General features: G+C 37.1%; 2 protein-coding genes across 2 annotated transcripts; both read right to left on the bottom strand.

Annotated features, from left to right (window-relative positions):
- Positions 6,994 to 7,917, bottom strand: LOC102172662 (olfactory receptor 5AC1-like). Its single transcript, XM_005674819.2, has one exon. It carries the CDS (start codon positions 7,915 to 7,917, stop codon positions 6,994 to 6,996), a length of 924 nt encoding a protein of 307 aa, XP_005674876.2.
- On the bottom strand, positions 20,684 to 21,604 carry LOC102172388 (olfactory receptor 5AC1-like). Its single transcript, XM_005674818.2, has one exon. It carries the CDS (start codon positions 21,602 to 21,604, stop codon positions 20,684 to 20,686), a length of 921 nt encoding a protein of 306 aa, XP_005674875.2.

The raw sequence follows: 26,734 nt of genomic DNA, 5'->3' as shown, positions 1-26,734 counted from the left end.
AAGCCCTATATGTCAGTTGCGCATGCATGCTAAGCTGCTTCAGTTGTGTCTGACTCTTTGCAACACTATGGACCATAGCCTGTCAGGCTGCTCTGGCCATGGGTCGCTCCAGACAAGAATACTGAAGTTGGTTGCCATGCCCTCCTCCAGGGGATCTTCCCAACCCAGGGATCAAGCCCACATCTCCTGCATCTCCTGCTTTGCAGGTGGGTTCTTTACTGCTTAGCCACCAGGGAAAGCCACCAGGGAAACCTATATGCAAGTTGTTGGTGGTGGTGTAGTGGTGGTGTTAGTCTCTCAGTCATGTCTAACTCTGCGAGATTCCATGGAGTTATATCTCAATTAAAAAGAATACAGGCCTCTAGTTACTTTTTTTTAAGTACAGAAATCTCCACTCCCTCAGTACCATCTCTGTATCTGAAAATTGTGGCAGAGGTATCCCCACTTTACTAAACTTCTTATTCAGATGGAAATATTTATATAGTCAAGCCAGCTAATCCTCTATACCATTATTACTGTTTATTTTTAATATCAGGCATTTAAACAGTCTGTTCCAGTTCTTAATTAAACCACTGCTTTCTGGATGATAAGTAATGTAAGTCCACATGGTGTTAAGCTTCTTAGCCAAAGTTGTTAACATTAGCTTCAGCTTGTGATCAGAGTTTTGATATTTGTTGTTGTCACTGTTGTTCAGTCACCTGGTTGTGTCTAACTGTTTGCAACCCAATGGATTATAGCACACTAGGTCTCACTGTCCCTCACCATCTCCTGAAGTTTGCCCAAGTTCATTTCCATTGCATCAATGATGCCATCCAGCCATCTCATCCTCTGATGCCCTCTTCTTCTGCCCTCAATCTTTCCCAGCATCAGGGACTTTTCCAATGAGTTAGCTATTCTCATCAGATGACCAAAATACTGAAGCTTCAGGTTCAGCATCAGTCCTTCCAACAAGTATTCAGGGTCGATTTCCCTTAAGATTGACTGTTTTGATCTCCTTACTATCCAAGGGGTTATATGACCATTAATTTACTGCTCTATGACCTCAGCCACAGGGTAAATAAAGCTCAAAGTACAGCACATAATTATTATTGTCAAAACTCATTTCAAGCCACCCCATAAGACTGGTGAGGATGCTGTGTACTACCCTTTTCCTGCCATTGTCCATATTTACTCTTGCCTCCTTCAGTTAAGACATTATCTGCAAGGTAAATGGCTACAGATTTCCAAAAGGCATCTTGTCTCAGTTCTGGACCCTTTGTTAATGAATCAGATAGTTTGCTTTGCTTTATCAGGGAAAGAATCCAAAGGTTCAGACTATTCTCCTAGCTCACTAGGAGCTAGGAGATGGTAGCTCCTTGGGGTGTCCTGTATTCAGTCTCAGTGACAGAGTTACAGTTTGGTCATGAATACAAAAATAGGAGATACTTCCTGCAGAGCCACCACCAGTGGATATTACTGTATATATTCTTTTCATTTAGTCAGTGACCTCTGCTGTGTTATCTCATTTTCTGGAACATTTCTCTGGCATTCTTTACATGCACCAGTTATCTCAAGGTTTAAAATTATCTACTTTTTCCCTGAGGGAAATTATTTCTCCCGAGCCTAATAACAGACCTGCATTTGGCTTTCCAAAGGGTTCTTTCCTGCACACCAAGTAATTTACAAGCCTAAATGGCATTCATTGTGTGACAGTGTTAATGTTTGCCAAAGACAGCAATCTTTCTGCAACTGTACAGCAGACACATTTGAAGTTATTTGTGACTTAGAATGATACAGTTCCAAAGAGACTGAGTTCAGTTTATAAGTTTCTAGAATTATTTTTCTTAACCCCATTAAAATTCAGATTTCTTTTGGGTAACAGTATAAGGTTTAACGGAGAAGGCAATGGCACCCCACTCCAGTACTCTTGCCTGGAAAATCCCATGGACGGATGAGTCTGGACGGCAGCAGTCCATGGGGTCGCTGAGGGTCGGGCATGACTGAGCGACTTCACTTTCACTTTTCACTTTTCACTTTCATGCATTGGAGAAGGAAATGGCAACCCACTCCAGTGTTCTTGCTTGGAGAATCCCAGGGACAGGGGAGCCTGGTGGGATGCCCTGTATGGGGTCGCACAGAGTCGGACACGACTGAAGTGACTTAGCAGCATAAGGTTTAATAAAATGTTCAAGTGCAGTAAATACACTCATTAATGAGCAAATAGCCCTCTTCTTCTCTAGAGAGTCTACAAAGATAGTAATTCATTCCATACTATTTGTAGAGTGTCTGCTGGGGTCCAGTCCAAGTTATTTCCCCAACTTTTATGTATCAGGAAAGGCACTATATTTTAGTTGAATGAATTAGCCATTTTGTATTAGACATATATGTCACCACAGTTCCTAATTCCTAGGTGTTTTCCTTCTCTAAAAGATAAAGTATCATAGTATTTTCAATGTATTAATAATAAGCCCATGTCCTCTTTATATGGATCAAATCTCTTAGTCTAATGAAGATGTATGGCTACACAAGAGCGAGTAACTATTCAAACATGTATTGGAGCCTTCATCAAATGAAAGTGTTTGAACTTTCTTCTGAAATTAGAATAAAAATGTAGTTCCTTGGCCAAATCTAATCAAGATTGCCGGGAGAAATATCAGTAACCTCAGATATGCGGATGACACCACCCTTATGGCAGAAAGTGAAGAGGAACTAAAAAGCCTCTTGATGAAAGTGAAAGTGGAGAGTGAAAAAGTTGGGTTAAAGCTCAACATTCAGAAAATGAAGATCATGGTATCTGGTTCCATCACTTCATGGGAAATAGATGGGAAACAGTGGAAACAGTGTCAGACTTTATTTTTTTGGGCTCCAAAATCACTGCAGATGGTGATTGCAGCCATGAAATTAAAAGACGCTTACTCCTTGGAAGAAAAGTTATGACCAACCTAGACAGCATCTTGAAAAGCATAGACATTACTCTGCCAACAAAGGTCTGTCTAGTCAAGGCTATGGTTTTTCCAGCAGTCACGTGTGGATGTGAAAGTTGGACTGTGAAGAAAGCTGAGCACCGAAGAATTGATGCTTTTGAACTGTGGTGTTGGAGAAGACTCTTCAGAGTCCCGTGGACTGCAAGGAGATCCAACCAGTCTATTCTGAAGGAGATCAGCCCTGGGATTTCTTTAGAGGGAATGATGCTAAAGCTGAAACTCCAGTACTTTGGCCACCTCATGTGAAGAGTTGACTCATTGGAAAAGACTCTGACGCTGGATTGGAGGAAGGAGGAGAAGGGGACGACAGAGGATGAGATGGCTGGATGGCATCACTGACTCGATGGATGTGAGTCTGAGTGAACTCCAGGAGTTGGTGATGGACAGGGAGGCCTGGCGTGCTGTGATTCATGGGGTCGCAAAGAGTCGGACACAACCGAGGGACTCAACTGAACTGAACTGATACCAGCTGCCTTTAGTTCACTCTACTTCTTAAACTGTTTTCACCATACCTAGCACAGAACAGATGATCAGTAGAATCAGTTCACACAATTCTAAAGCTTCTCATCTGTATGTCAAAGTAGAAATGAGTGGAGGCTAACTAGACTAATACCTGATAGGTACTAGCAAGTAATGGCAAAGCCCTCCATTCTCACAACATATCAAATCCAGTAAAACATTCAGATAGAGGTGACATTTATATGGGCTGTCCTTACTTTCTTATATTCCAATTTGTAATTTAATATAATATTAGTACTTACTAACTGATGTTGAAGCTGAAATTCCAATACTTTGGCCATCTGATGCAAATAGCTGACTCATTTGAAAAGACCCTGATGCTGGGAAAGATTGAGGGCAGGAGGAGAAGGGGATGACAGAGGATGAGATGGTTGGATGGCATCACCGACTCAATGGACATGGGTTTGGGTGAACTCTGGGAGTTAGTGATGGACAGGGAGGCCTGGCGTGCTGCAGTTCATGGGATCGCAAAGAGTCAGACATGACTGAACAACTGAACTGAACTGAACTTACTAACACCACATCACATTATCTTCAAAGTATTATCTTTTAGTCCTTTAATGTTGCCCTCTTTGTCTGATAAAACCATGTATTGCTTGTGCAGTTGTGAAGATATTAAAAGATATTATAATATATATGGTAGTTCCCCCTTATCACAGTTTTGCTTTCTGCAGTTTCCATTACCCAAAGACAATGATGGTCTCAAGATATTAAATGGTTGCAGAAATAAATAATTCAGAAGTTTTAAATTGTACACAGTCTAAGTAGCATAATGAAATTTCACACCATCCTACTCCATCCTTCTGGGATGTGAACCATCCCCTTTGTCTAGCATGCTGCTAAGTCACTTCAGTCGTGTCTGACTCTGCGAGACCCCATAGACGGCAGCCCACCAGGCTCCCCCATCCCTGGGATTCTCCAGGCAAGAACACTGGAGTGGGTTGCCATTGCCTTCTCCAATGCATGAAAGTGAAGTCGCTCAGTCCAACCCTCAGCGACCCCATGGACTGCAGCCTTCCAGGCTCCTCCCTCCATGGGATTTTCCAGACAAGAGTACTGGAGTGGGGTGCCATTGCCTTCATAGACACTATCATACATGCTGTATACATATACACTTCGCATCCCTAGTCACTTAATCGCTGTCTGGATTATCAGATTGGCTGTTGCAGTGCTTATGTTCAAGTAACCCTCATTTGACTTAATGTTGGCCCTTAAACACAAGAGTAGTGACATTGGCAATTTGACAACGAAAAGCCATAAAGTGCTTCCTTTAAGTGAAAATATGAAAGTTCTCAATTTAATAGGAAAAAATCATATGCTGAAGTTGTTAAATTTTATGGTAAGAACATTCATGAAAGTGTAAAGAAAGAAAAAGAAACTCTTGTTGATTTTGCTGTTGCACCTCAAACTGCAAAAGTTACAGCCACAGTGTATGATAAGTACTTAGTTAAGACTGAAAAGACATTAAAGTTGTGGTAGATAAAAGGAAGCAGAGTTCAAAACTAATAGCAGTTTCAAGCATCCACAGGGGATCTTGGACTGGATTCCCCACAGATGAGGGGTGACTACTGTAGTTGCTTTTGCAAATACCTCAAATAAAACATGTTGTACCAGGTACATTAAGAGATAAATGTATTTACCTGTACATAAATGAAAAGTATTTAAGATTTGCTTTAAAAACACCAATAGTAAATACAGAAAAAATATTTTATTCAGAAAGAACTTAAAATGTTAAGGAAACCAATTTAGTTTATTTTTTTTAATTTTATTTTTTTTATTTTTTAAATTTTAAAATCTTTAATTCTTACATGCGTTCCCAAACATGAACCCCCCTCCCACCTCCCTCCCCACAACATCTCTCTGGGTCATCCCCATGCACCAGCCCCAAGCAAGCTGCACCCTACGTCAGACATGGACTGGCGATTCAATTCTTACATGACAGTATACATGTTAGAATTCCCAAATGAGTTTCAAAGACTGAAATTGCTAAAAGTCACCTATGAGAATGGATAGCTTTTGAAATTTTTTAATCATGTGGGATATTTTTAAAATAAGTTTTATTATTAGGGGCTAATTTGAAATAATCTTGAGACTATACAAACAAGTTGCCTTTTTAAAATAATATTTATATGATAAATTTAAATGATAAAAGAAATTTACCACATGCTTATATTTTTAGATAATATTTTTAGTATATTTATTGGCACTGTTGAGATCTAAAGTGTTTTTAAAATACTAGGACAACAAGCATATTTAGTCTTAAACAACTTAAACTTCATTCTCATTTTGTGTAACTATTTTTCCTAAATGTATGTGCTAAGAAAAAGCAGATTGTCCAAGGAACATTGTTTTGCTAACAGAGTATTTGAATTATTTATGTCTATTTAATACTTCTGAAATAAACTGGAATATATATATATATATATATATATATATATATATATATATTCCCCCCATCTGTGAAGAATCCATTCCAAGACCCCCTGTATATGCCTGAATACATATATGAACACATCCCAAATTGAAGTACATTAGTGGTAGAGAATTCACTGACACCAGTTTTCACCCATATCTTTACATACTAAAGTGAAAATGAAAGGGAAGTCGCTCAGTCATGTCCGACTCTTCGCGACCCCATGGACTGCAGCCTATCAGGCTCCTCCGTCCATGGAATTTTCCAGGCAAGAGTACTGGAGTGGGGCCAAGTTCTTATCTCTGATCTAGGCTCCTTGCCTTCCTCCTACTAAAAACTTTCTTTACTACTTCCTTCTACTAAAAATTGATAGGAATAGTAATGCAACCAAGGCTGATGTCTGAGATTGCTTTTTATTACACTCAAATATTCCTAAACTTATGTTATTGAATATCATGCTATATTATGCTACAGACAATATTCCTGATAAAAATAGTATGTAGAGTTACAAGTAGGAGCTGTGGTTAATTTTGATCCTCCGTTCTTTAATTCATGCCTGCTTCCACTTTTCTTCCTAAGATCCACCAAATTTTTAGAACCTTTTACTTTATCCTAACGTTTTATCACTAAACAATGCATTTCTCCTCAGGAATATATTCTGTCAAGAAGTAGACTTTTATCCATCTACTGTAGTTACTGTGCATGGAAGAGAACAGTGACACTTTATTACTGGCAGGGCCAGAGCAGTGAACTGGGGTAAGGAACTAAGTGCCTAACCCTATCTGCCAGTCTCTGAGCTGTTTCTAGGAAACTGTCAATTACTATCAGGAATTTTTTAAGTCTCAGGAAAATGGTTAATTCGCAAAAGCTTAGTGTCTAGATAAAGATGGAGCACAGTGTTTCTAAATGAGCTAGTTATAGGTAAGTTACCAAAATTTTACTGGCCCCATATCCAAGTAAAAAATAGTAGGAAGTTCACAGACCATGCTGACCTCTAGTTCTCTGATGAAATGGCAGAGCCATGGCAAATCTTTAGGAATTGGGGCATTTTTAGAAGACAGTAGAAAAGAAACAGTTTGACAATTGTCTAGCAACTATTCATTTCTTCATTATTCTTTTCAAAGCACTTATAACCTCTTTGTTTCTCAGGCTATAAATAAAAGGATTTAGTAGAGGAATTATTATTGTATAAAATAAAGAATATATTTTGTTGTGATCTTCAGAGGGACCAGACCCAGGACGCACATACATGAAGAAGAGAGTGCCATAGAACAAGGAGACAGATAGAAGGTGGGCACTGCACGTGGAGAAGGCTTTGCTCCTGCCCTTTTCAGACTTCTTTTTCAGAATGATAAAGAGGATAAAGGTGTAAGAGACCATGATGGTCATAAAAGTGAAGACTTGTATAAAAGCTGAAAAGATAAACACCAGAAGTGTATTAAGTGTAGAATCAGTGCACGAAATTTTAAACAGTTGTAAAATTTCACAGTAGAAATAATGTATTACATTGGTCCTACAGAAAGTTAATCTGAATAACAAACCCACATGAATGGCTGAATGCAGAAAACCAATGAAATATGAAACACCTATAGACTGAATACAGAGTCTGTTGGACATGACTACTGAATAAAGCAAAGGGTTGCATATGGCTGCATAGCGGTCATAGGCCATGACCACCAGGAGGAAACATTCTGTGGTGGCAGTAGACCCAAAAAAATAAAATTGGGTCAGACAGTCAAAGAGAGCTATTACATGATTCTTTGATAAAAAATTTGTTAACATTTTTGGAGTCACGGAAGATGAACAACAAGCATCTGCAAAGGCCAAGCTGCCCAGGAATGAGTACATGGGGGTGTGAAGATGGGGGTCCTTCCAGATGAGAAAAATCAGCCCAAGGTTGCCCACCATGGTGGTGAGGTAGATGACCAGGAATACCAGGAACAGGGGGACCTGCAGCCCTGGGAGATCTGTGAGTCCTGTGAGAACAAACTCTGTCACCAAAGTCATATTTTCTTTTGCCATATCTGACCAGCTAATCACTAAAATGAAAGAATAAGTGAGGGAAAATTAACCAAAGAGTCATAAAAACAGTGGATTGTTATGTTACTGACATGTAAGGCATGCTTCTCATTTAATTAGTAGTCCTTAATTTTTACCTTCACTTATTGACTTTTATATATATTCAAAATTATCTGTAATAAAATGTTTTAAAATTAGATTCACTTAAATTGATAGGTAAATTTGCATTTACCAAATTCAAATGCAAATCCTTTTCAATCTAACATGGATAGCTTACAGTTTTTAGAATTGCTTAAACTCATTGAAATTCATATGGAAGAAAATAACTTCTCTTTCTGCCCAAGAAAAATATAAATGTGGAGTAGTCTAGAATACCTTAATTGATGTTGAACAATACTGTAGAGACATAATAATCAAAACATTAAGATAGTGGCATAAGAAGAAGCCAGAGGATCAGTGAAACAGAAAAGAGAACTCAGAAGTGGGTTCCAATATATACGGGAACGTGGCATGAAACAAATATGATATTTCAGTTCAGTAGGAAAAGGACAGTTGATTTAATGGGTTATGCTGACACTCTTTGCTATCTGTGTGGAAGGATTAGTAAATAAGGTTAGTCTCCTACCCCACACCATAGATATTGTCTTAAGTAATTGAGAAGACAGTGATGTAACATAGGGAATAGAGAAATTGTTGTCCAAGAGAAGGAAGCCAGTAAAATAGATAGCTTGAATGCATAGCAAAACAATATCCAACAGAGTCAAAGGGTATATAATTAGTTTGGAAATATATCATCCATGTATATGAAAGACATAGATTTATGTCTATAATATAAAATAACAAGAATAGATTTAAAAGGCAAGCAATCTAATAGACGAATGAGTAAATGACAAGAATAAGCAAGTTTACAGATGAAGAAATCAAAATAACCAAAAATGAAATGAAAAGATGCCCAAATTTCTATGTCAAAAATACACACATGTGAACAAGAACAAAAACAAAAATGGAAAGATACTTCCTTTCTCATATATCAGAATAGCAGAAATAAAAACAAATAAAAATACTCAACATTGACTAAAGTGAGAAAAGTGTTACTTTCATATGTTACTTGTGGAACTATGAATTGCAACAGCCTTTTCTTGAAAAGCAATTTTATGCAATCCCATTTAAGTTTTTAAAATACATATATCTTTTCATCTATCATTTATATATGTGTATATATATATATCCTAGAAATAAAAACACTGCTATGCAAAGGTAAATATACAAAGAATATTTACTGTATTATTGTTCAGAGTAGCAAAGACCATGCTGTTCACAGGGTCCTCAAAATTGGGAAAGGAGTACATCAAGGCTATATATTGTTACCTTGCTTATTTAATTTATATGCAGAGTACATCATATGAAATGCTGGGCTGGATGACTCACAAGTGGAATCAAGATTGCCGAAGCAATATCAACAACCTCAAATATGCAGATGATACCACCCTAATGGCAGAAAGTGAAGAGGAACTAAAGTGCCTCTTGAGGAGGGTGAAAGACGAGAGTCAAAAACCTGACTTAAGGCTCAGCATTCAAAAATGTAAGATCGTGGCATCTGGTCCCATCACTTCATGGCAAGTAGAGGGGGAAAAAGTGAAAACAGTGACAGCTTTTATTTTAATGGGATCCAAAATCACTGTAGGTAGTGACTGCAGCCACAAAATTAAAAGACACTTCCTCCTTGGAAGAAGAGCTATGACAAACCTAGATAGTATATTAAAAGCAAAGATATCACTATGCCAACAAAGGTCCATCTTGTCAAAGCTATGGTCTTTCCAGTAGTCATGTACAGATGTGAGAGTTGGCATAAAGAAGGCTGAACACCAAAGAATTGATGCTTTCAAATAGTGGTGCTGGAGAAGACTCTTGAGAGTCCCTTGGACTTCAAGGAGATATATTTCAAAGGAAATCACTCCTTGATGTCCATTGGAAGAACTGATGCTGAAGCTGAAGCTCCAATACTTTGGCCACCTAATGAGAATAGCTGACTCATTGAGGAAGACCTTGATGCTGGGAAAGATTGAGAGCAAGAAGAGAAGGGGGGTGACAAAGGATGAGATGGTTGGATGGCATCACCGACTCAATGGACATGAGTTTGAGCAAATTCTGGGAGACAGTGAAGGACAAGGAAGGCTGACACGCTGCAGTCCATGGGATAGCAAAAAGCTGGACACAACAGCAAAGACAAGATGCGGCAACAGTGAAATGGGTAAATAAACCAGAGTTCATTCATATTATGGGATATAGTTCAATCATGAAAAAAGAACTCTTCTACCTAATTTTAATTTTGGAATTTCTGCAATGTATAATTATTGCAGAAGAGCAAGATCCAAAGAAGTATAAAATGTGTGGTCTCATCATTGTAAAACTAGCAATGTATTTTTTTAATCTCTATTTTTCATTGAGAAACATGGATAATAAACACTAAATTTATAGCACTGGTTTTTCTGGAGTGAGAGTAGAGATAGTAATAATTGAAGTAGAGGGGAGTGAAAGTCAGAATAACAGTTCCATGAGAAAAGCAGCAAATATATATAGAGAGAGATATATATCTGATATAGATAGATAGATAGATAGATAGATAGATATCAGAAATATTAACTGGAAATTTAGAATCTTAAGAAATACTTACCCTGCATCAGTTGGCTCAACTCTTTTTAGAATCTGAAATAACCAAATCATTGCTATCCTGTAATGTATTAATGTAATTTAATTAATATAATTTAATATAATTTAGACAAAAATAGTAACTTTTGTGAATTTTTTTTCGAGTTACATAGCAGAGTCTTTTAAAGTTACCTTTAGACTTTAGCATACATACTCATGATTCCATGAAATTAAAGAATTTTTATTATATATAATAAGCCTGAAGCCAGAATTCCCATTCTGAAAATTACAAACAAGTTAACTTTAGGCTTCATAGCTTATCTCTCAAATTTTAAAACTTCGTATTTATAAAATAACCCCTGATTTTTTTTTCTATTTTTCATTCTTCTGTTAAAGTTTCTTATTAAGAAATATCAACAAATGTGTTATCTACACAGCAAAAATTCTAACTGAAATATTCATGTTTAGACATAGATTAACTTGCTTGCCCAGATTTTGTTTGCTGACTTGAAAAAGGAAAAGACCTGTCTAGGGTTTTAATGTCTTATGTAGATATTTTCTTATCATACAGGCAAATTACAAAGCTATAATAATGAAAATATGAAAATGTCTGCATCCTCACCCAGCTCCTGTAAAATATGGGAAACTGAAAATGTGCCGCTTTTCTCAAAGTAACATAAAAGGTACAGAAATGAAGCACAATTATTTATGGATGGCTTTTTCTTGGAAATGCAAAACTGGAAGAATATAACATTTCTTTCTCTTATTTGAAAACCCATTCTTAAAAAGTTTTGAGATTTCTTTAATGCTTCCAAATTATTCCCAGTAGGTAGGATGAAGTCAAAGTTGTTCCACTGGGCATTGTAAGCCAATCATCAAATCATTATACACTTCTAGTTATAACAATTAAAACTATCCATTGTGTCCTCAAGGTTCACTTTGGGGACATGTTTAAAAATATCACTGAGCAGAGTAGAGAATAAACTTGTTTGCCTTCCTCTTTTTTTTTTTGATGCTCCCACTCCCCAACTACCTACCTGACTTACTTACTTGAAACTCCCAAAGCTACCTTAGAATTAACATGTCCAAATCCGGAATTATGATCTTCCTCTATTCCGCCCTCAAACCTGGTATTCTTCCAGTGTTTCCTGTGTCACAGAAAATAGGGTCACAAACCAAGAGTTCATCTGTCAGTGATGTCTTAAATCCAATATTTCTTTTTATGCAGTCAGTACTAAAATCTAAAATATGTTCATCTCTTGCCTGGCTTATTAAATAACCTCCTAACTATACAATATGCATCTCTTAACACAGTCATCCGATGTATTTTCCACACTGACACAGGACTGATTTTTATAAAATGTATGCTGTTTCACTACCACACCATAATACATGCTTGCCCCTATTTAAATGTTATTAATAATTTTTCATTGCGCATACAATGACAGCTGAAGTTCTTTTTTTAGTTTTTTATTTTATATTGGAGTATTGTTGATTAACAATGTCGTGTTAATTTTGGATGTACAGAAAAGTGATTCAGTTACACATATACATGTATCTATTCTATGGACTCTGTGGTTGTGTAACTACACACTGTAACTACTGGCTCTGTAGTTGTGGTGCACGGACTCTGTAGCTGTGGTGCAGGGACTCTGTATTTGCAGCACATGGGCTCAGTTGCACCCCAGCATGTGGGATCCCTGTTCCCTGACCAGGGATCAAACCCATGTCCCCCACACACACTGCAAGGCAGACTCTCAACCATTGGAACACCAGGGAAGCTCCATTGCCCATTTTAAATATAGTAGTGTGTACATATCAATCCCAGACTCCTGATCTATCCCTCTCCCTGACCCTAACCCTCTGGTCACCATAAGTTCACTCTCTAAGTCTGTAGGACTGTTTCAGTCAACAACTGAAACTCTTAAGCTTCATATTCACATCCCTGTACTGAGAAATAAGCTCAATAATTAACTGGATGCAGTTAAGGAATTTTATTGCATTGTATGTGTGTATTTTTTTACAGAATGTTAACTGAACTTACAGATATTTTTCAATATCTAAGTAAACTGACAAAATAGAAGTTAATTTCTCATTCATGATAAATATAAATCACATGTTCCCAATTGTTAGACTATTCTATCCCAACTGATGATTCAAAGTTCTAGACTCCAGCTTATCATTCAGGCATTTTCCACACAGAAGTTTCAGTACTGCTTCTGCTTTAAGCCTTGGCATTTTGGCCATGAGACATGTGGGATCGTGGCTCTCCAGCCAGGGATTGAACCTGCACCCCCTGAAGTGGCAGGCGAAGTCTTAACCACTGGACTGCCAGGGAAGTCCCCACACATAACTTTCTTCAGTGATTGTGTTCTTATCTGGATCAAGCTGGAAGGAGAAATTTCACGGGGGATTCCGACTGTGAGGGGCTTATGAGCTAGAAATAGCATATCACTTTCAGTCCTAAACTCAATCATAATACTGCAGTGAACTGAAAAGGGAGACTGTGTATCTGGGAAGAAAAGAACATGGATTTGGTTATTGGCTAATTGTTTCTTCTACTGTACTTCTTCTGATTATCATTTACCTTTTTTACCCTTCTTCTTGAAGCTTCCTCAATGGCTCAGTAAGTAAAGAATCTGCCTACAATGCAGGAAACACAGCAAACGTGGGTTGGATCCCTGGCTCCAGAAGATCCCCTGGAGGGGGAAATGGCAACCCACTCCAGTCTTCTTGCCTGAAAAATCCCAGGGACAGAGGAGGCTGGTGGGTTACAGTCCATGGGATCACAAATGTTGGACACAACTGAGTGACTAAGCACAATCACTGGCCAGCACTACATGACACTCCTGAAGGGAGGTACCTTGTCCAGCTTATGAACTCCACTAGATTAGACTAGACTAGACCCGCCTTCTTATGTATAGAATACTCTTGGCCTCTCAAGGCAGTCAAACCCAATTCCTATTTTGTCCCTAACTCAATAAAAAGCTGGGATTTCAAGCTGATACTTTGCTCTCTCCAGCAAACTCAGCTATGGCTCTTCCTTATGTAGATACCAATAATTTTAAAAAATACTATTTTGCATGTGTTATAATTACACACGGGCTTTCATGCATGGCTCAGTGGTGAAGATTCCAGCTGCCAGTGCACGAGAGATGGGTTCTTTCCCTGGGCTGGAAGAATCCCCTGGAGGAGGGCATGGCAACCCATGCCAGTGCTCTTGCCTGGAGAATCCCATGGACAGAGGAGCCTGGTGGGCTATAGTCCATTGCATTGCAAAAGACTGGAAAATGACTTAGCAACTAAACAACAACATAATTACACACTCCCAAAACACAATTTTGTAGTTTTTCTGTCATCCAATGGAGCACATGAACTTTAAAACGTATCCATGGAACTTATCAGTTTAAATTAACATATTATCATCTTACAACGCACCAATCTGCTGTTTAACAAAATGTCCAGAAAATAAATGTTTCTTCAAATTTAGAGCAAAAGAGCCAAGTTATTCCTAGAGCACGACCATCAGTTTATAACATTACCCACCCCAGATAAAAATAAAGCACTTATAATCCTCATTTCCATGGACAGAGGAGTCTGGCAGGCTACAGTCCATGCGGTCGCAAGTGTCGGACACAACTTAGCAAGTAAACCACCACCATCAACCCTCATTCATGATTGGTATTGGAAGAATACATTTTTCACACATCAGTAGCCATATATCTCATACCAGATATTGTATTGAATTATTCTATTTAGTAAGAGCAGCATATTTGCAAAACAACAATAGGCAATGCAACATGGCTAAGTTTTTGGTTTCTACCATTTTCATCCATCCTCTATACAGTTTTGCAAAGTCTAGGATGGTAAAATAAATAAGAATGTAATGAGGATCACACTATCACAGCCTTTGAGTTTCTGAGAATCATACTAGTTGAACCAAAAATGCCTGACATGCTTCTCTGAGATGCAAACTTTTCCATTGAGTGAAGCTGGACAGTTTGCATGGGGAAGATCCTAAATGACTAGTTGAACAGAACTGCTTGTTCTAAAGAAGTTTATGCTAAAGAAGGTCACAAGTATTTGCAAGTCCTTTAAATTCTAGAGGAAACCACAGTCTAGCACTGCCTTTATCTGAGGTGTTTTGAATGCCTGCAGGATTGAACTATTAATATTTTTTAAATGTTAAATCACAGAATCTCTGGGGGGTGGGGGAATGTATATATTCATACAACAGACAATCTTGAGTTGCAAAACTTTCCTCTGACAAACATTTAGGATATGGAAATCTTACACGAGATTCCCTAAGAAAAAGAGCAAATTGCATGCACCATGGACTATTATGGTTTGTTCATGCCTTTCAAACCAAACAATGATTCGCCTCCTTAGCTCCTTAGCTTAGCAGTAACTTGAAAATCATCTCCAAGATATCATTTATGGGCCTAGAGGAAATTTTTATGTAATGCTATATTTTGCTTTGCAATAGTGAAAACCAGGACTAGGGTTTTTATTTTTATTGTAGTATATCAGATTTACATTACCATGTCAGTTTCAGGTACACAGCAGAGTGGTTCAATTATCTTTCTCAGATTATTTTCCACTATATGTTATTAGAAGATATTGAGTATAGTTAGTTTTCAATGATGTAGAATAAATCCTTGTTATTTACACCTATTTTATGTATAGTAGTTTGTATCAATTAATCCTATATTCCTGATTTTCCCTTTCCTCCTTTACTTTCCCATATGGTAACCATAAATTTGTTTTTTATATCTATGAGTCTGTTTCTGTTTTGTATATAGATCCCTTTGTATTATGTCTTAGATTCCACTTATGAGTGACATATTTGTCTTTGTCTGAACCACCTTACCTAGTATAATATACTCTAGGTCCAATTGTTGCTGCGAATGACAGTTTTTATTCTTTTCTATGGCTGAGTTATTTTCCTAAAATATCTTTAGTCAATCATATATTGACAGGCACTTTGGTAGTTATTTCTATGTCTGGGCTATTGTAAATAGTGCTGCTATGAACACCTTACCTGCCTCCTGAGAAATCTGTATGTATGTCAAGAAGCAACAGTTAAAACTGGACATGGAACAACAGACTGGTTCCAAATAGGGAAAGGACTATGTCAAGCCTGTATATTGTCACCCTGCTTATTTACCTATATGCAGAATACATCATGTGAAATGCTGGCCTGGATGAAGCACAAGCTGGAATCAATATTGCCAGGAGAAATATCAATAACCTCAGATATGTGGATGACACCACCCTTATGACAAAAAGCAAAGAACTAAAGAGCCTCTTGGTAAAAGAGGAGAGTGAAAAAGTTGGCTTAAAGCTCAATATTCTCAAAACTAAGATCATGGCATCTGGTCCCATCACTTCATGGGAAATAGATGGGGAAACAGTGGAAGGTGACAGACTTTATCTTTTTGGGCTCCAAAATCACTGCATATGGTGACTGCAGCCATGAAATTAAAAGACTCTTGCTCCTTGGAAGAAAAGCTATGACCAACCTAGATAGCATAAAAATAAGCAGAGACATTACTTTGCCAACAAAGGTCCATCTAGTCAAGGCTATGGCTTTTCCAGCAGTCATGTATGGATGTGAGAGTTGAACTATAAAGAAAGTTAAGCACAGAAGAATCGATGCTTTTGAACTGTGGTGTTGGAGAAGATTTTTCCCTGGTGGCTCAGACAGGCTTTATACTCAGGCTTTACCATCTGCCTGCAGTGCGGAAAACCTGGGTTAGATCCCTGGGTTAGATCCCTGGGTTGGGAAGATCCCCTGGAGAAGGAAATGGCAACCCACTCCAGTACTGTTGCCTAGAAAATTCCATGGATGAAGGAGCTTGGTGGGCTACAGTCCATGGGGTCGCAAAGAGTCGGACACAACTGAGCAACTTCACTTCACTTTGGACTGCAAGGAAATCCAACCAGTCAATCCTAAAGGAAATCAGTCCTGAATATTCATTGGAAGGACTGATGTTGAAGCTGAAACTCCAATACTTTGGCCACCTGATGGGAAGAACTGACTCATTTGAAAAGATCCTGATACTGAGAAAGATTGAAGGCAGGAGGAGAAGAGGATGACAGAGAATGAGATAGTTGGATGGCATCACCAACTCAATGGACATGAGTTTGAGTAAGCTCCTGGAGTTGGTGATAGACAGGGAAGCCTGGTGTGCTGCAGCCCAGGGGGTCGGAAAGAGTCAGACACAACCGAGTGACCGAACTGAACTGATGAACACTGGGATGCATGTATGTTTTTTAATTGGAGCTTTCATCTTAAGCAGATATATCCAGGAGTGGGATTGCTGGATCATATGATACCTCTATTTTTAGTTTTTCAAGGAAACTCCATGCTTTTTTTCATAGCTGCTGCACCAATTTACATTCCCTTCAACAGTGTACAAGGGATTCCTTTTCTCTATATCCTCTCCAGCATTTCCTGTTTGTAGACTTTTTGATGATAACCATTCTGACCAATGTGAGGTAATATTGTATTGTGATTTTTATTTTCATTTCTCTAATAATTAGTGATATTGTGCATCTTTTTATGTGCCTGTTGACCATCCTCTTTGGAGAGCTATCTATTCAGGAATTCTGTCCATTTTTTGATAGGGTTGTTTTTTCAATATTGAGTGTTTGAGTTATTTGTATATTTTGGATATTAACCCCTTATTAGTCACATCATTTGCAAGTATTTTCTCCCTTTCTGTAGATTGTCCTTTTATTTTGTTAAAGGTTTCCTTGTTATGCAAAAGCTTTGAAGTTGAATTAGGTCCCATTTGCTTATTTTTGCTTTTATTTATTTTGCCTTGCAGAAATTATTTAAGAAAATATTGCTATGATTTATGTCAGAGAAGGTTTTGCCTATATTCTCTTCTAAGTTTTTGTTGGCTTCATGTCTTTTTAAAAAATTCTTTTGTTGAAGTCCAGTTTGGCTGTTTTTTAATTTGTTTATTTTGGCTATTGCATCTTAGTTGCTGTGCTAGCTTTTCTCTAGTTGTGGGGAGCATGGGCTACTCTCTAGACATGGTGTGCAGGCTTCTCATTGCGGTGACTGCTTTTGTTTCAGACCCTGGGCTCTAGGTTGTGTGGGCTTTATTAGTTTTGGCACATGAGCTCAGTAGTTGCAGTTCCTGGGGTCTAGAGCACAGGCTCAATAGTTGTGATGCACTGGCTTCATTTCTTTGTGGCATGTGGGATCCTCCCAGACCAGAGATAGAAACTGTCCCCTGCACTGGCAGGGGTTGGATTCTTTACCACTAGGGAAGCTGGTTTCACGTCTCATTGTTAGGTCTTTAAACCATTTTGAGTTTATTTTTGTATATGGTGTGACGGAGTGTTCTAATTTCATGATTCACATGTAGCTGTCCAACTTTCCCAACACTACTTCTTGAAGAAGTTATCTTTTTTCTGTTGTACACTTTTGTTTCCTGTCAAAGATTAATTGACTGTAGGTGTGTGATTCTGTACCATTGATCTATATGTCTATTTTTGTACCAATACCATGCTGATTTGTAGATTTGTAGTATAGTGTGAAGACTGGAGAGTTATGTTTCTACCTTTGTTCTTTTTTCTCAGAGTTGCTTTGGCAGTTCTGGGTCTTTTGTGGTTCTATATAATCTTTAGGATTATTTGTTCTAGTTCTGTGAAAATGTCATGAGTATTTTGATAGGGATCACATTAAATCCGTAGATTGCTTTTGGTGGTATGGTTGACAATATTCTTCCAACACAAGAGCATGGGCTATCTTTCCATTTCTTTGAATATCTTCAGTTTCCTTTATCAATGTTTTATGGTTTTCAGCATATGTGTCTTTCACCCCATTGGTTAAGTTTATTCCTAAGGTGTTTTTCTGATGCCCTTTAATGGGATTTTTTTCACTCTCTCTTTCTGATATATATATATATTTTTTTTTACTCTTTTTCCAATATTTCATTGTTAGTGTAAAGAAATGCAAGCATTTATGTGTATTAATCTTATATCCTGCTACTTTGCTGAATTAATTTATTAGTTCTAATAGTTTTTGTGTGATGTTAGGGTTCTCTACATAGCTTATCATGTCACTTGCAAATGGTGACAATTTTGATTTTTCCCTTCCAACCTGGATACCTTTTATTTATTTTTATTGTCTGATTACTGTAGTTAGGACTTCTAATTCTATGTTGAATAGAAGCAGAAAAGAAAGGATCAGAGCCATATATGATTCCTTTTCAGGCCCTAATCTGTAATTTAGGCAAAAGTAGCTCTTTTCTAAAACTTCTTGGGATGAGAAAATAATGCCTCCACAAAGATGTGATCCTGAAAAATGTTATGTTGCATAGCAAAAAGAGAGTTAGTACTGCAGCAGACCTTAAAATAGGGAGATTATCCTTGTTTATCTGGATGGGTCCACCGTAATAACAAGGGTGCTTAAAGCGGAAGAGGGAAACAGAAGAATCAGGGTCAAAAGAAAATGTAACTGCAAAAGTCAGACACAGAAAGAAGCAACAGTGCTGGCTTTGATGATAGAGGAAGAGGCCGTTGAGCCAAAGAATGTAGACAGTCTCTAGAAGCTGGAAAAGGAAAGGAAACAATTATCTCCCACAGAATACAGAAAGCAATTCTGCCCTAGTAATACCTTGATTTTATTCCAGTGAGATCTATGTCAGGTTTCTGCACTACATGCAGCAGTATTTACAATAGCTAGGTCATGGAAGCAACCTAGATGTCCATCGACAGACGAATGAAGAAAGAAGCTGTGGTACATATACAATGGAATATACTCAGCCATATAAAGGAACACATTAGAGTCAATTCTAATGAGGTGGATGAACACAGAGCCTATTATACAGAAGGAAGTAAGTCAGAAAGAGAAAAATACTGTATATGGAATCTAGAAAGATGGTACTGATGAGCCTGTTTGCAGGGCAGCGGTGGAGATGCAGACACGGAGAACAGACTTGTGACCACAGTTGGGGAAGGAGGGGGTGGGACAAATTGAAGGAGCGGCATGGAAACATATATATCACCATATGTAAAATGGGCAGCCAGTGGGGATTTGCTATATGACACAGGGAGCTTAAACCAATGCTCTGTGACAACCTAGAGGGATGGGATGGGGTGGGAGGTGAAAGATAGGTTCAAGAGGGAAGGGACATATATATACTTACAGCTGATTCATGTTGCTGTATGGCAGAAACCAAAATAATACTGTAAAGCAATTATCCTCCAATTTATAATAAATAAATTTTTAAAAAGATTTCTGTACTATAGAAATGTAATATGATAAATTTGTATTGTTTTAAGCCACTAAGCTTGCAATGGCTTGATTTTTTAAGCCACAATGCTAATTTGTTAAAACAGCAATAGATAACACACTACTCATACCCATCTAATTTTCCCCTTTACTTTTCAAATCTCCAGCCTCTCCAGATGGGGGATTAAAACCTGCATGTCTGAGTCCTCTCCTACCATTGCATCTTCTGTTTTCCCTCATCATCTCCTAAAGCCAGAAGAGGTAGACTTTTCCCCCAATTTTGAGGTGTCTTCCTTTTAACAGAGTAGCAAGGTTAAATCCTCTACTCTTATACAGAAAAATAACAGGAAAGGTCAATTCACCAAGCCTGGTATATCAACATATACCAAAGAAGGAAATAAATGGATTTAGAAACTCTACCCATAATAATTGTTGAAAAGCAATTGCTGGTTTTCTCCACCATGAAAAGAAACATGTTAAAAATGGAAATTTAAAATTTTATTGTTTAACTTACAAAAATATTATCCTATTGACTTTGGAACTTCCTATGACTGATTTTCTCCAAAGAGACTGTAAGATGGGAGTCCTGACATGTATCATCATGTACTGATTCAGTGTCAGTTTCATCCTTAAAGATGAGTTTAAAACAACAAGAAAAAGTCAGTGACGACTGTTCTTATTGTTCATTAATTATTTTGATGATTACATTAACTTATAACTGACAGTCATAGCTGGTGTAAATATTATTATTAATGCATTAACAACTATTCATTCAGTCCCTACTGTATGAAAATCCATGGCCAGTCATTATGCTTTATTTAAAAAGAGGGAAAAGTGAAGGATAATAAAAGATTTCCTGATAAATATTTATTTCTTTATCATTTTTCTACATGCAAGTAAAACTTCTTTGTTTCTTAGGCTATAAATAAAGGGGTTTAGCAGGGGAATTATAATCGTGTAGAACAGTGAATACATTTTATCCTGATATTGATCCTGGCCAGACCCCGGACGCACATACATGAAGAAGAGAGTGCCGTAGAACAAGAAAACAGAAAGAAGGTGGGCGCTGCACGTGGAGAAGGCTTTGCTCTTTCCCTTTTCTGACTTCTTTCTCAGGATGGCAAAGAGGACACAGGTGTAAGAAACTATGATAGTCATAAAAGTAGAAGCTTGTATAAAAGAGGCAGAAATAAAAAGCACCAAGGCATTAACAGAGGGATCAGTGCAAGAAATTGTAAAAAGTGGCAAGATTTCACAGAAGAAATGATCTATTTTATGGGACCTGCAGAAAGTTAATCTAAATAACAATCTTACATGAACTATAGGATGCAGAAAACCAATTGCATATGATGCACTTATCAACCAAGTGCAGAGTCTGTGGGACATCACCACTGGGTAAAGCAAGGGGTTGCATATGGCTACATAGCGGTCATAGGCCATCACTACCAGGAGGAAACTTTCTGTGGTGGCACTGAAAGCAAAAATGTAGAACTGGGTGATGCATTCAATGAAGGATATATGATCCTTAGAAAAAAAATTCATAAGCATCTTGGGAGTCACAGAAGATGAAGAGCAAGCATCTGCAAAGGCCAGGCTGCCCAGGAATGAGTACATGGGGGTATGAAGATGGGATTCCTTCCAGATGAGAAAAATCAGTCCAAGATTGCCCACCATGGTGGTGAGGTAGATGACCAGGAATACCAGAAACAGGGGGACCTGCAGCCCTGGGAGATCTGTGAGTCCTGTGAGAACAAATTCTGTCACCAGAGTCTTGTTTGCCTCCATCATATCCACTCAGGTAGATCACTGCAATGGAGAATTGAAATCAAAAAATTTATTAATATTCATGAAAACAGGTATTGGATGGTAATGTCTTCCTCTGTTTCTGATGCTCTGACTGAAGTAGTGTCTCTCTTATTTAAAACACACTTCAGAGTATTAGGACTTGGACACGACTGAACAACTACATGATGTGATAAATATAAATAATTTTCAGAGGCAAAGTCTTTTTTAAAGGTATATATATATATATATATACATGTACTTAAAGGTTTATGGAGGAGGCTATAAACACCAGTTAACTTAGTCCGTAACTTGTCATTCATAAATATCTTAAAACTGAATGTATTGTATTAACATTGAAACTTTGAACAGAATTAAGAGTAAGAAGTACATTATGCATTTTTTACTAAAATCTCTAAAGATTCAGACTGGTTCAAAAAATTTTTCATTGTCTCAAACGAAACTCTTTCATGTATTTTCTACTGAACCAAAAAGTAGGCTATACCTTTATATAGCCTATATATCACAAATATATGTTTTTTTATCCTAAGACATGAATAAGACAGAAAGTTATAGTACCATTTCTGCTGATTTCTATCCATTATCATTTTGTTGTTTGATCATATATTAACGAAATTACCCCATATTCCTAATAGACTCCTTTGATGATATATTCATGAAAAACATTCAAATTTCAAATATATTCTTGTTAATTTTATTCAATAAACTCCCACATGTGATCATAATCATTCAGTCCATCATCAAACATTTTTATTGCTCCTAACCTAGAATATCATCATTCTTGGCTCAGTCAAATATAGAACCTCTAACTCAGGTATTATACTAAGATGCTGAAATAACCCATCTTTTAAGAAGAAAAAGAAACCTGACACTAGCCGCTCATCTGCAGATTTGAAAAGGATCTAATAGACGTTGTTAAACATGCCAAGTAAACAATTATCATGAAGTTAACCGAGAATGTTTCTAATATATCAGAGGCTCATAATACTAAAACAATTGTAGCATTTTTTTTCCTGCTGTGTTTGAGATAAGAACTAGAAATTTCAAAATCAGAGTGGATTAAAGCATTACAGAAGACACTATAGTAAAAAAGATTAGCCTGTGTTTTGGAGCTCTTTCAATTTAAGTAGTAAAAATTATAAATGTTGTTTAAATACAAATCAAAAAAGGAAAAAGATCAACAACATTAATAGGAAACCACTAACATGAAGTTATACGTGAGTTTTATAATCCTGGGAAGCAAGTGAGAAGGCTGGATCCTGTGGAAACCCAGGGGGTAAATCTAAGTCTACATCATCACAATTCATTTCATCAATGACAAATTATGAAGAATTCTGAACATAAAATGTGTTTTTTGTACCCAAATCCCTGCTGCAGGGTCTACCCATTTTAAAAAGCTGATCTAAGTACATAACCCTGCAAGGGAGTGCTCACAATTATTGGATTCACAACTCCCTGCTTTTCAATGACTCGGCCAAGCGGGAGTCATTCCAATGCAGATTTTTATTTCTCCAACCTAGTCACCAATTCTGTACAAGGTTGTTGAAGATTTCACTGCCAAGTCTCTGCTGACCTAAAATGTTTTCTTAAAGTGCCTGCTTTATAATTCAAAGAGAGGACACCATGTGGAAAATTTAAGAAATACAGATTTTGTGAAAATTTCAGTTCTGACACAATTAATCTTTGAACCATAAGTATAGATAAGAATTGGGATATTTTCCACAGAAAGGAACCTAGAAGTTGTTTTTCCCTTTGAAAAGAGAGGCTATGTTGAGAAAAAATATCTTCACAGAGAATAGGAAAAGAGATGGTTGGGGATTAATATTAGACTTAAAAGTATAAACAGAGAGTTGGTTAAATTGGCAGTGATTATTAAGTAAGCACACTGCTGTCAAATCACTGAAAGGAGTATATTATCCTGATTTACACTCTGCCTAGAATATAAGATGTGGCTCCGGGCAGATGTCATCAACTCCATCTTTCTTCCTATTTCCAGAGAAGTACAAAGTAAACAAGAACCAGGATGAAGTCAAAGACATAGACTGTCCCAACAGCTCCATAACCCTGTGATTCTTCACTGTTGGAAAATCTTCCAGATTCTGTGAAACTACAGTAAAGGCCAGAATGAATTCCACTTTTATAGATAAAAATATTAAATAGATTCATTCTATGGCTCATTATTCTGGAAAATTTTCACAAAAATGTAACCAATTTTCTGAAGCTAATTTTCTGCCTCTGAATTATTAAATGATTATTCACTATATGACCTCATTTTCAGATTCTCATCTATAGTGCACTGAATTTTCTAAGGGAAATAGGCCCACAACTTAAGAAACTAAGAGTCCTCTTTTAGTAAGTAGCATAGCATAGTGGTTAAGAACTCTATATGTAATAGCATGAACTCAAGTCTTCATTCTCCAAGTATATAGCTTTTTATCCATAGGGTTTAGAGAATATAATGTATATTTATTCAGTTTAGGATTACTTTGTTCTATTTGGTAGATAAATCAGCTGAAAAGAATTTTAAATATTTTTGACAGCTGATGAGAGACTCTAGGTACTAAAAGTAAATTTGTTCTACACATTTTATGGAAAAAATAATGACAATAATAGCATTGTGTTTTCACCTAATTCTTATAAGAAGATACAAAGATACCAGGAAATATAGACTTTCATGAACAGCTCACTGTATAACAACAAAGATATCAAAACAAATATTCATCTCCAATTAATTTCCTTCGAAAGTGCACTTTGAAGAAAAAGGTATTTGTATCTTCCATCTTCAAATCTGTTTGTGAAGGTAATATTGAAATTCCCCCAAAGCCATCAAAAGATTCCCCATAGAATAAAGCCAGCCTACTAGGCATTATACACTAGTCAACAAATTGTTTCAAACATATTGTTCTTCAACTGTTACTTTTATAGCCCACTTCTTTCTTTTTAAAACAAAAGAATCACCGTTTAGTTGTAGAAAAAAATGGAAAATGTAGACAGTACAAAGAAAAAAATTCTTCTGATTTCACTAATCACCGATCATTGCAGCTATCTTTTGGCCTTTTATGTACAATTATACACAGAAGCTATATATACATTTATATAAACATAACATATAAACATTTCTATATGCAAATAATATTATGATTGTGCTGCACATAATTTTTCAAAAATAACCAGTTGAATAATATATTACTCACATTTTCTATGTCATTAGTTTGAAAACTTTTGGGTTGTTTCCTTGGCTACATCATCATCAAAACCTGTAATTATGAATACACATAATAGTCACATAATCATATTTATTTATGTTAAGCTTGGCAAGATATATGCCAGACCTATACGTATTTGGGAAAAAAATAGAAAACTACTGAAAGCTATAAAAACTTGTACTATAATGTGTAGTATACAGTCAGGAAGGTTGATTCCTACAGCTCTGTTTTTCTTTTTCAATATTGCTTTGGTTATTTGGTATCTTCTGTGTTTCCTTACAAATTTTAAGATTTTTGCTCTAGTTCTATGAAAAATGCCATTGATATTTTGATAGAGATTGCAATGAATCTGTAGATTGCTTTGGGTAGGATAGTCATTTTCACAATATTGATTCTTCCAACCCAAGACCATGGTGTATCTCTACATTTGGGTCATCTTTGATTTCTTTCATCAGTTTCCTATAGTTTTCTGCATATAGCCCTTGTGTCTCCTTAGGTAGGTTTATTCCTAGTACTCTATTCTTTTTTGTTGCAGTAGTAAATGGGATTCTTTCCCTAATTTATCTTTCCAATTTTTCATTATTAGTGTGTAGGGAAACAAGCGATTTCTCTGTATTGATTATGTATTCAGCAACTTCACTAAATCTGTTGATTAGCTCTAGTAGTTTTCTGATTGTATCTTTAGGATTTCCTATGTTTAGAGTCATCACTGCTGCTGCTGCTGCTGCTAAGTCACTTCAGTCATGTCCGACTCTGTGTGACTCCATAGACAGCAGCCCACCAGGCTCCCCCGTCCCTGGGATTCTCCAGGCAAGAACACTGAAGTGGGTTGCTATTTCACAAGTGCATATATTGTACTCATTGTACACATGAAGAAATTAAAACACTGTCTACTGAGTTAGCCTCAAACATTTTTTTTTCACTCTTTGCACTAGCAAATTTAATGGAGGTTCTTATGATCACTTTTAGCCTCATTTGAGACTCAGGGGAAAAAAAATAGGTCTTTTGATTTGACATCCTGCACTTTTTCACTGCTCCAGGCTGCCTGATTTGTAAATGGAGGAAATACCACCTCATTATCAATTAAGATGATTCAGATGAACACACTTTGAAAGTCTTGAAGTAATAATTAAATATGAGGTCATGAGTTAGTCCATTTGGGCTGCCATAAAAGCATACTCACTAGACTGGATAGCTTATGAACAACAGAAATTTATTTCTCGCGTTTCTGGAGGCTGGGAAGTCCAAATCAAGGTGCCAAAATGACCTAATTCTGGTGAAGACCCTTTCCCTGGTTCATCGCCTACATGTTCTCACGGTGTCCTCACATGAAGAATAAAGGTAGGGATCTCTCTGAAAACCCTTTTATAAGACTCTCATCCCATTCATGAGACTCCACCACATGAGACTCCACCACATGAGACTCCACCACATGAGACTCCACTCATCCCATTCATATAGCTCCATTGCATGGATTAAGCAACTCCCCAAAGCCCTACCATCGTCTTTGGTGAGTGAGCAGTGAAAGTCACTCAGCTGTGTCTGATTCTTGTGACCCCATAGCCAATAGAAAAGGAAAAGGCCTGTCTAGGATTTTAATGTCTTATTTAGATATTTTTTATCATACAGACAAATTGCAAGGCTATAATAATGAAAATTATGAAAATGTCTGCATCCTCACCCAGCTCCTGTAAGATATGGGAAACAGAAAATGTGCTGGTTTTCTCAAAGTAGCATAAAAGGTACAGAAATGAAACACAACTATTTAAGCATTGCTTTTCCTTGGAAATGCAAAACTGAAAGGATATAACATTTCTTTCTCCTATTTGCAAACCTATTCTTAAAAATTTTTGAAATTCCCTTAATGCTTCCAGAATATTCCCAGTAGGTAGGATGAAGTCAAAGTTGT

This window comes from Capra hircus, chromosome 1 (assembly GCF_001704415.2).
Source record: "Capra hircus breed San Clemente chromosome 1, ASM170441v1, whole genome shotgun sequence".
Lineage (NCBI taxonomy): Eukaryota > Metazoa > Chordata > Mammalia > Artiodactyla > Bovidae > Capra > Capra hircus.
The sequence above is the reverse complement of the archived record's forward strand: the minus strand, read 5'-3'. Positions and strand labels throughout refer to the sequence as shown.

Bases quoted from the DNA above. Each gene is read 5' to 3' on its own strand.
- LOC102172662 (XM_005674819.2), bottom strand. From the start codon at position 7,917: ATGGCAAAAGAAAATATGACTTTGGTGACAGAGTTTGTTCTCACAGGA.
- LOC102172388 (XM_005674818.2), bottom strand. From the start codon at position 21,604: ATGATGGAGGCAAACAAGACTCTGGTGACAGAATTTGTTCTCACAGGA.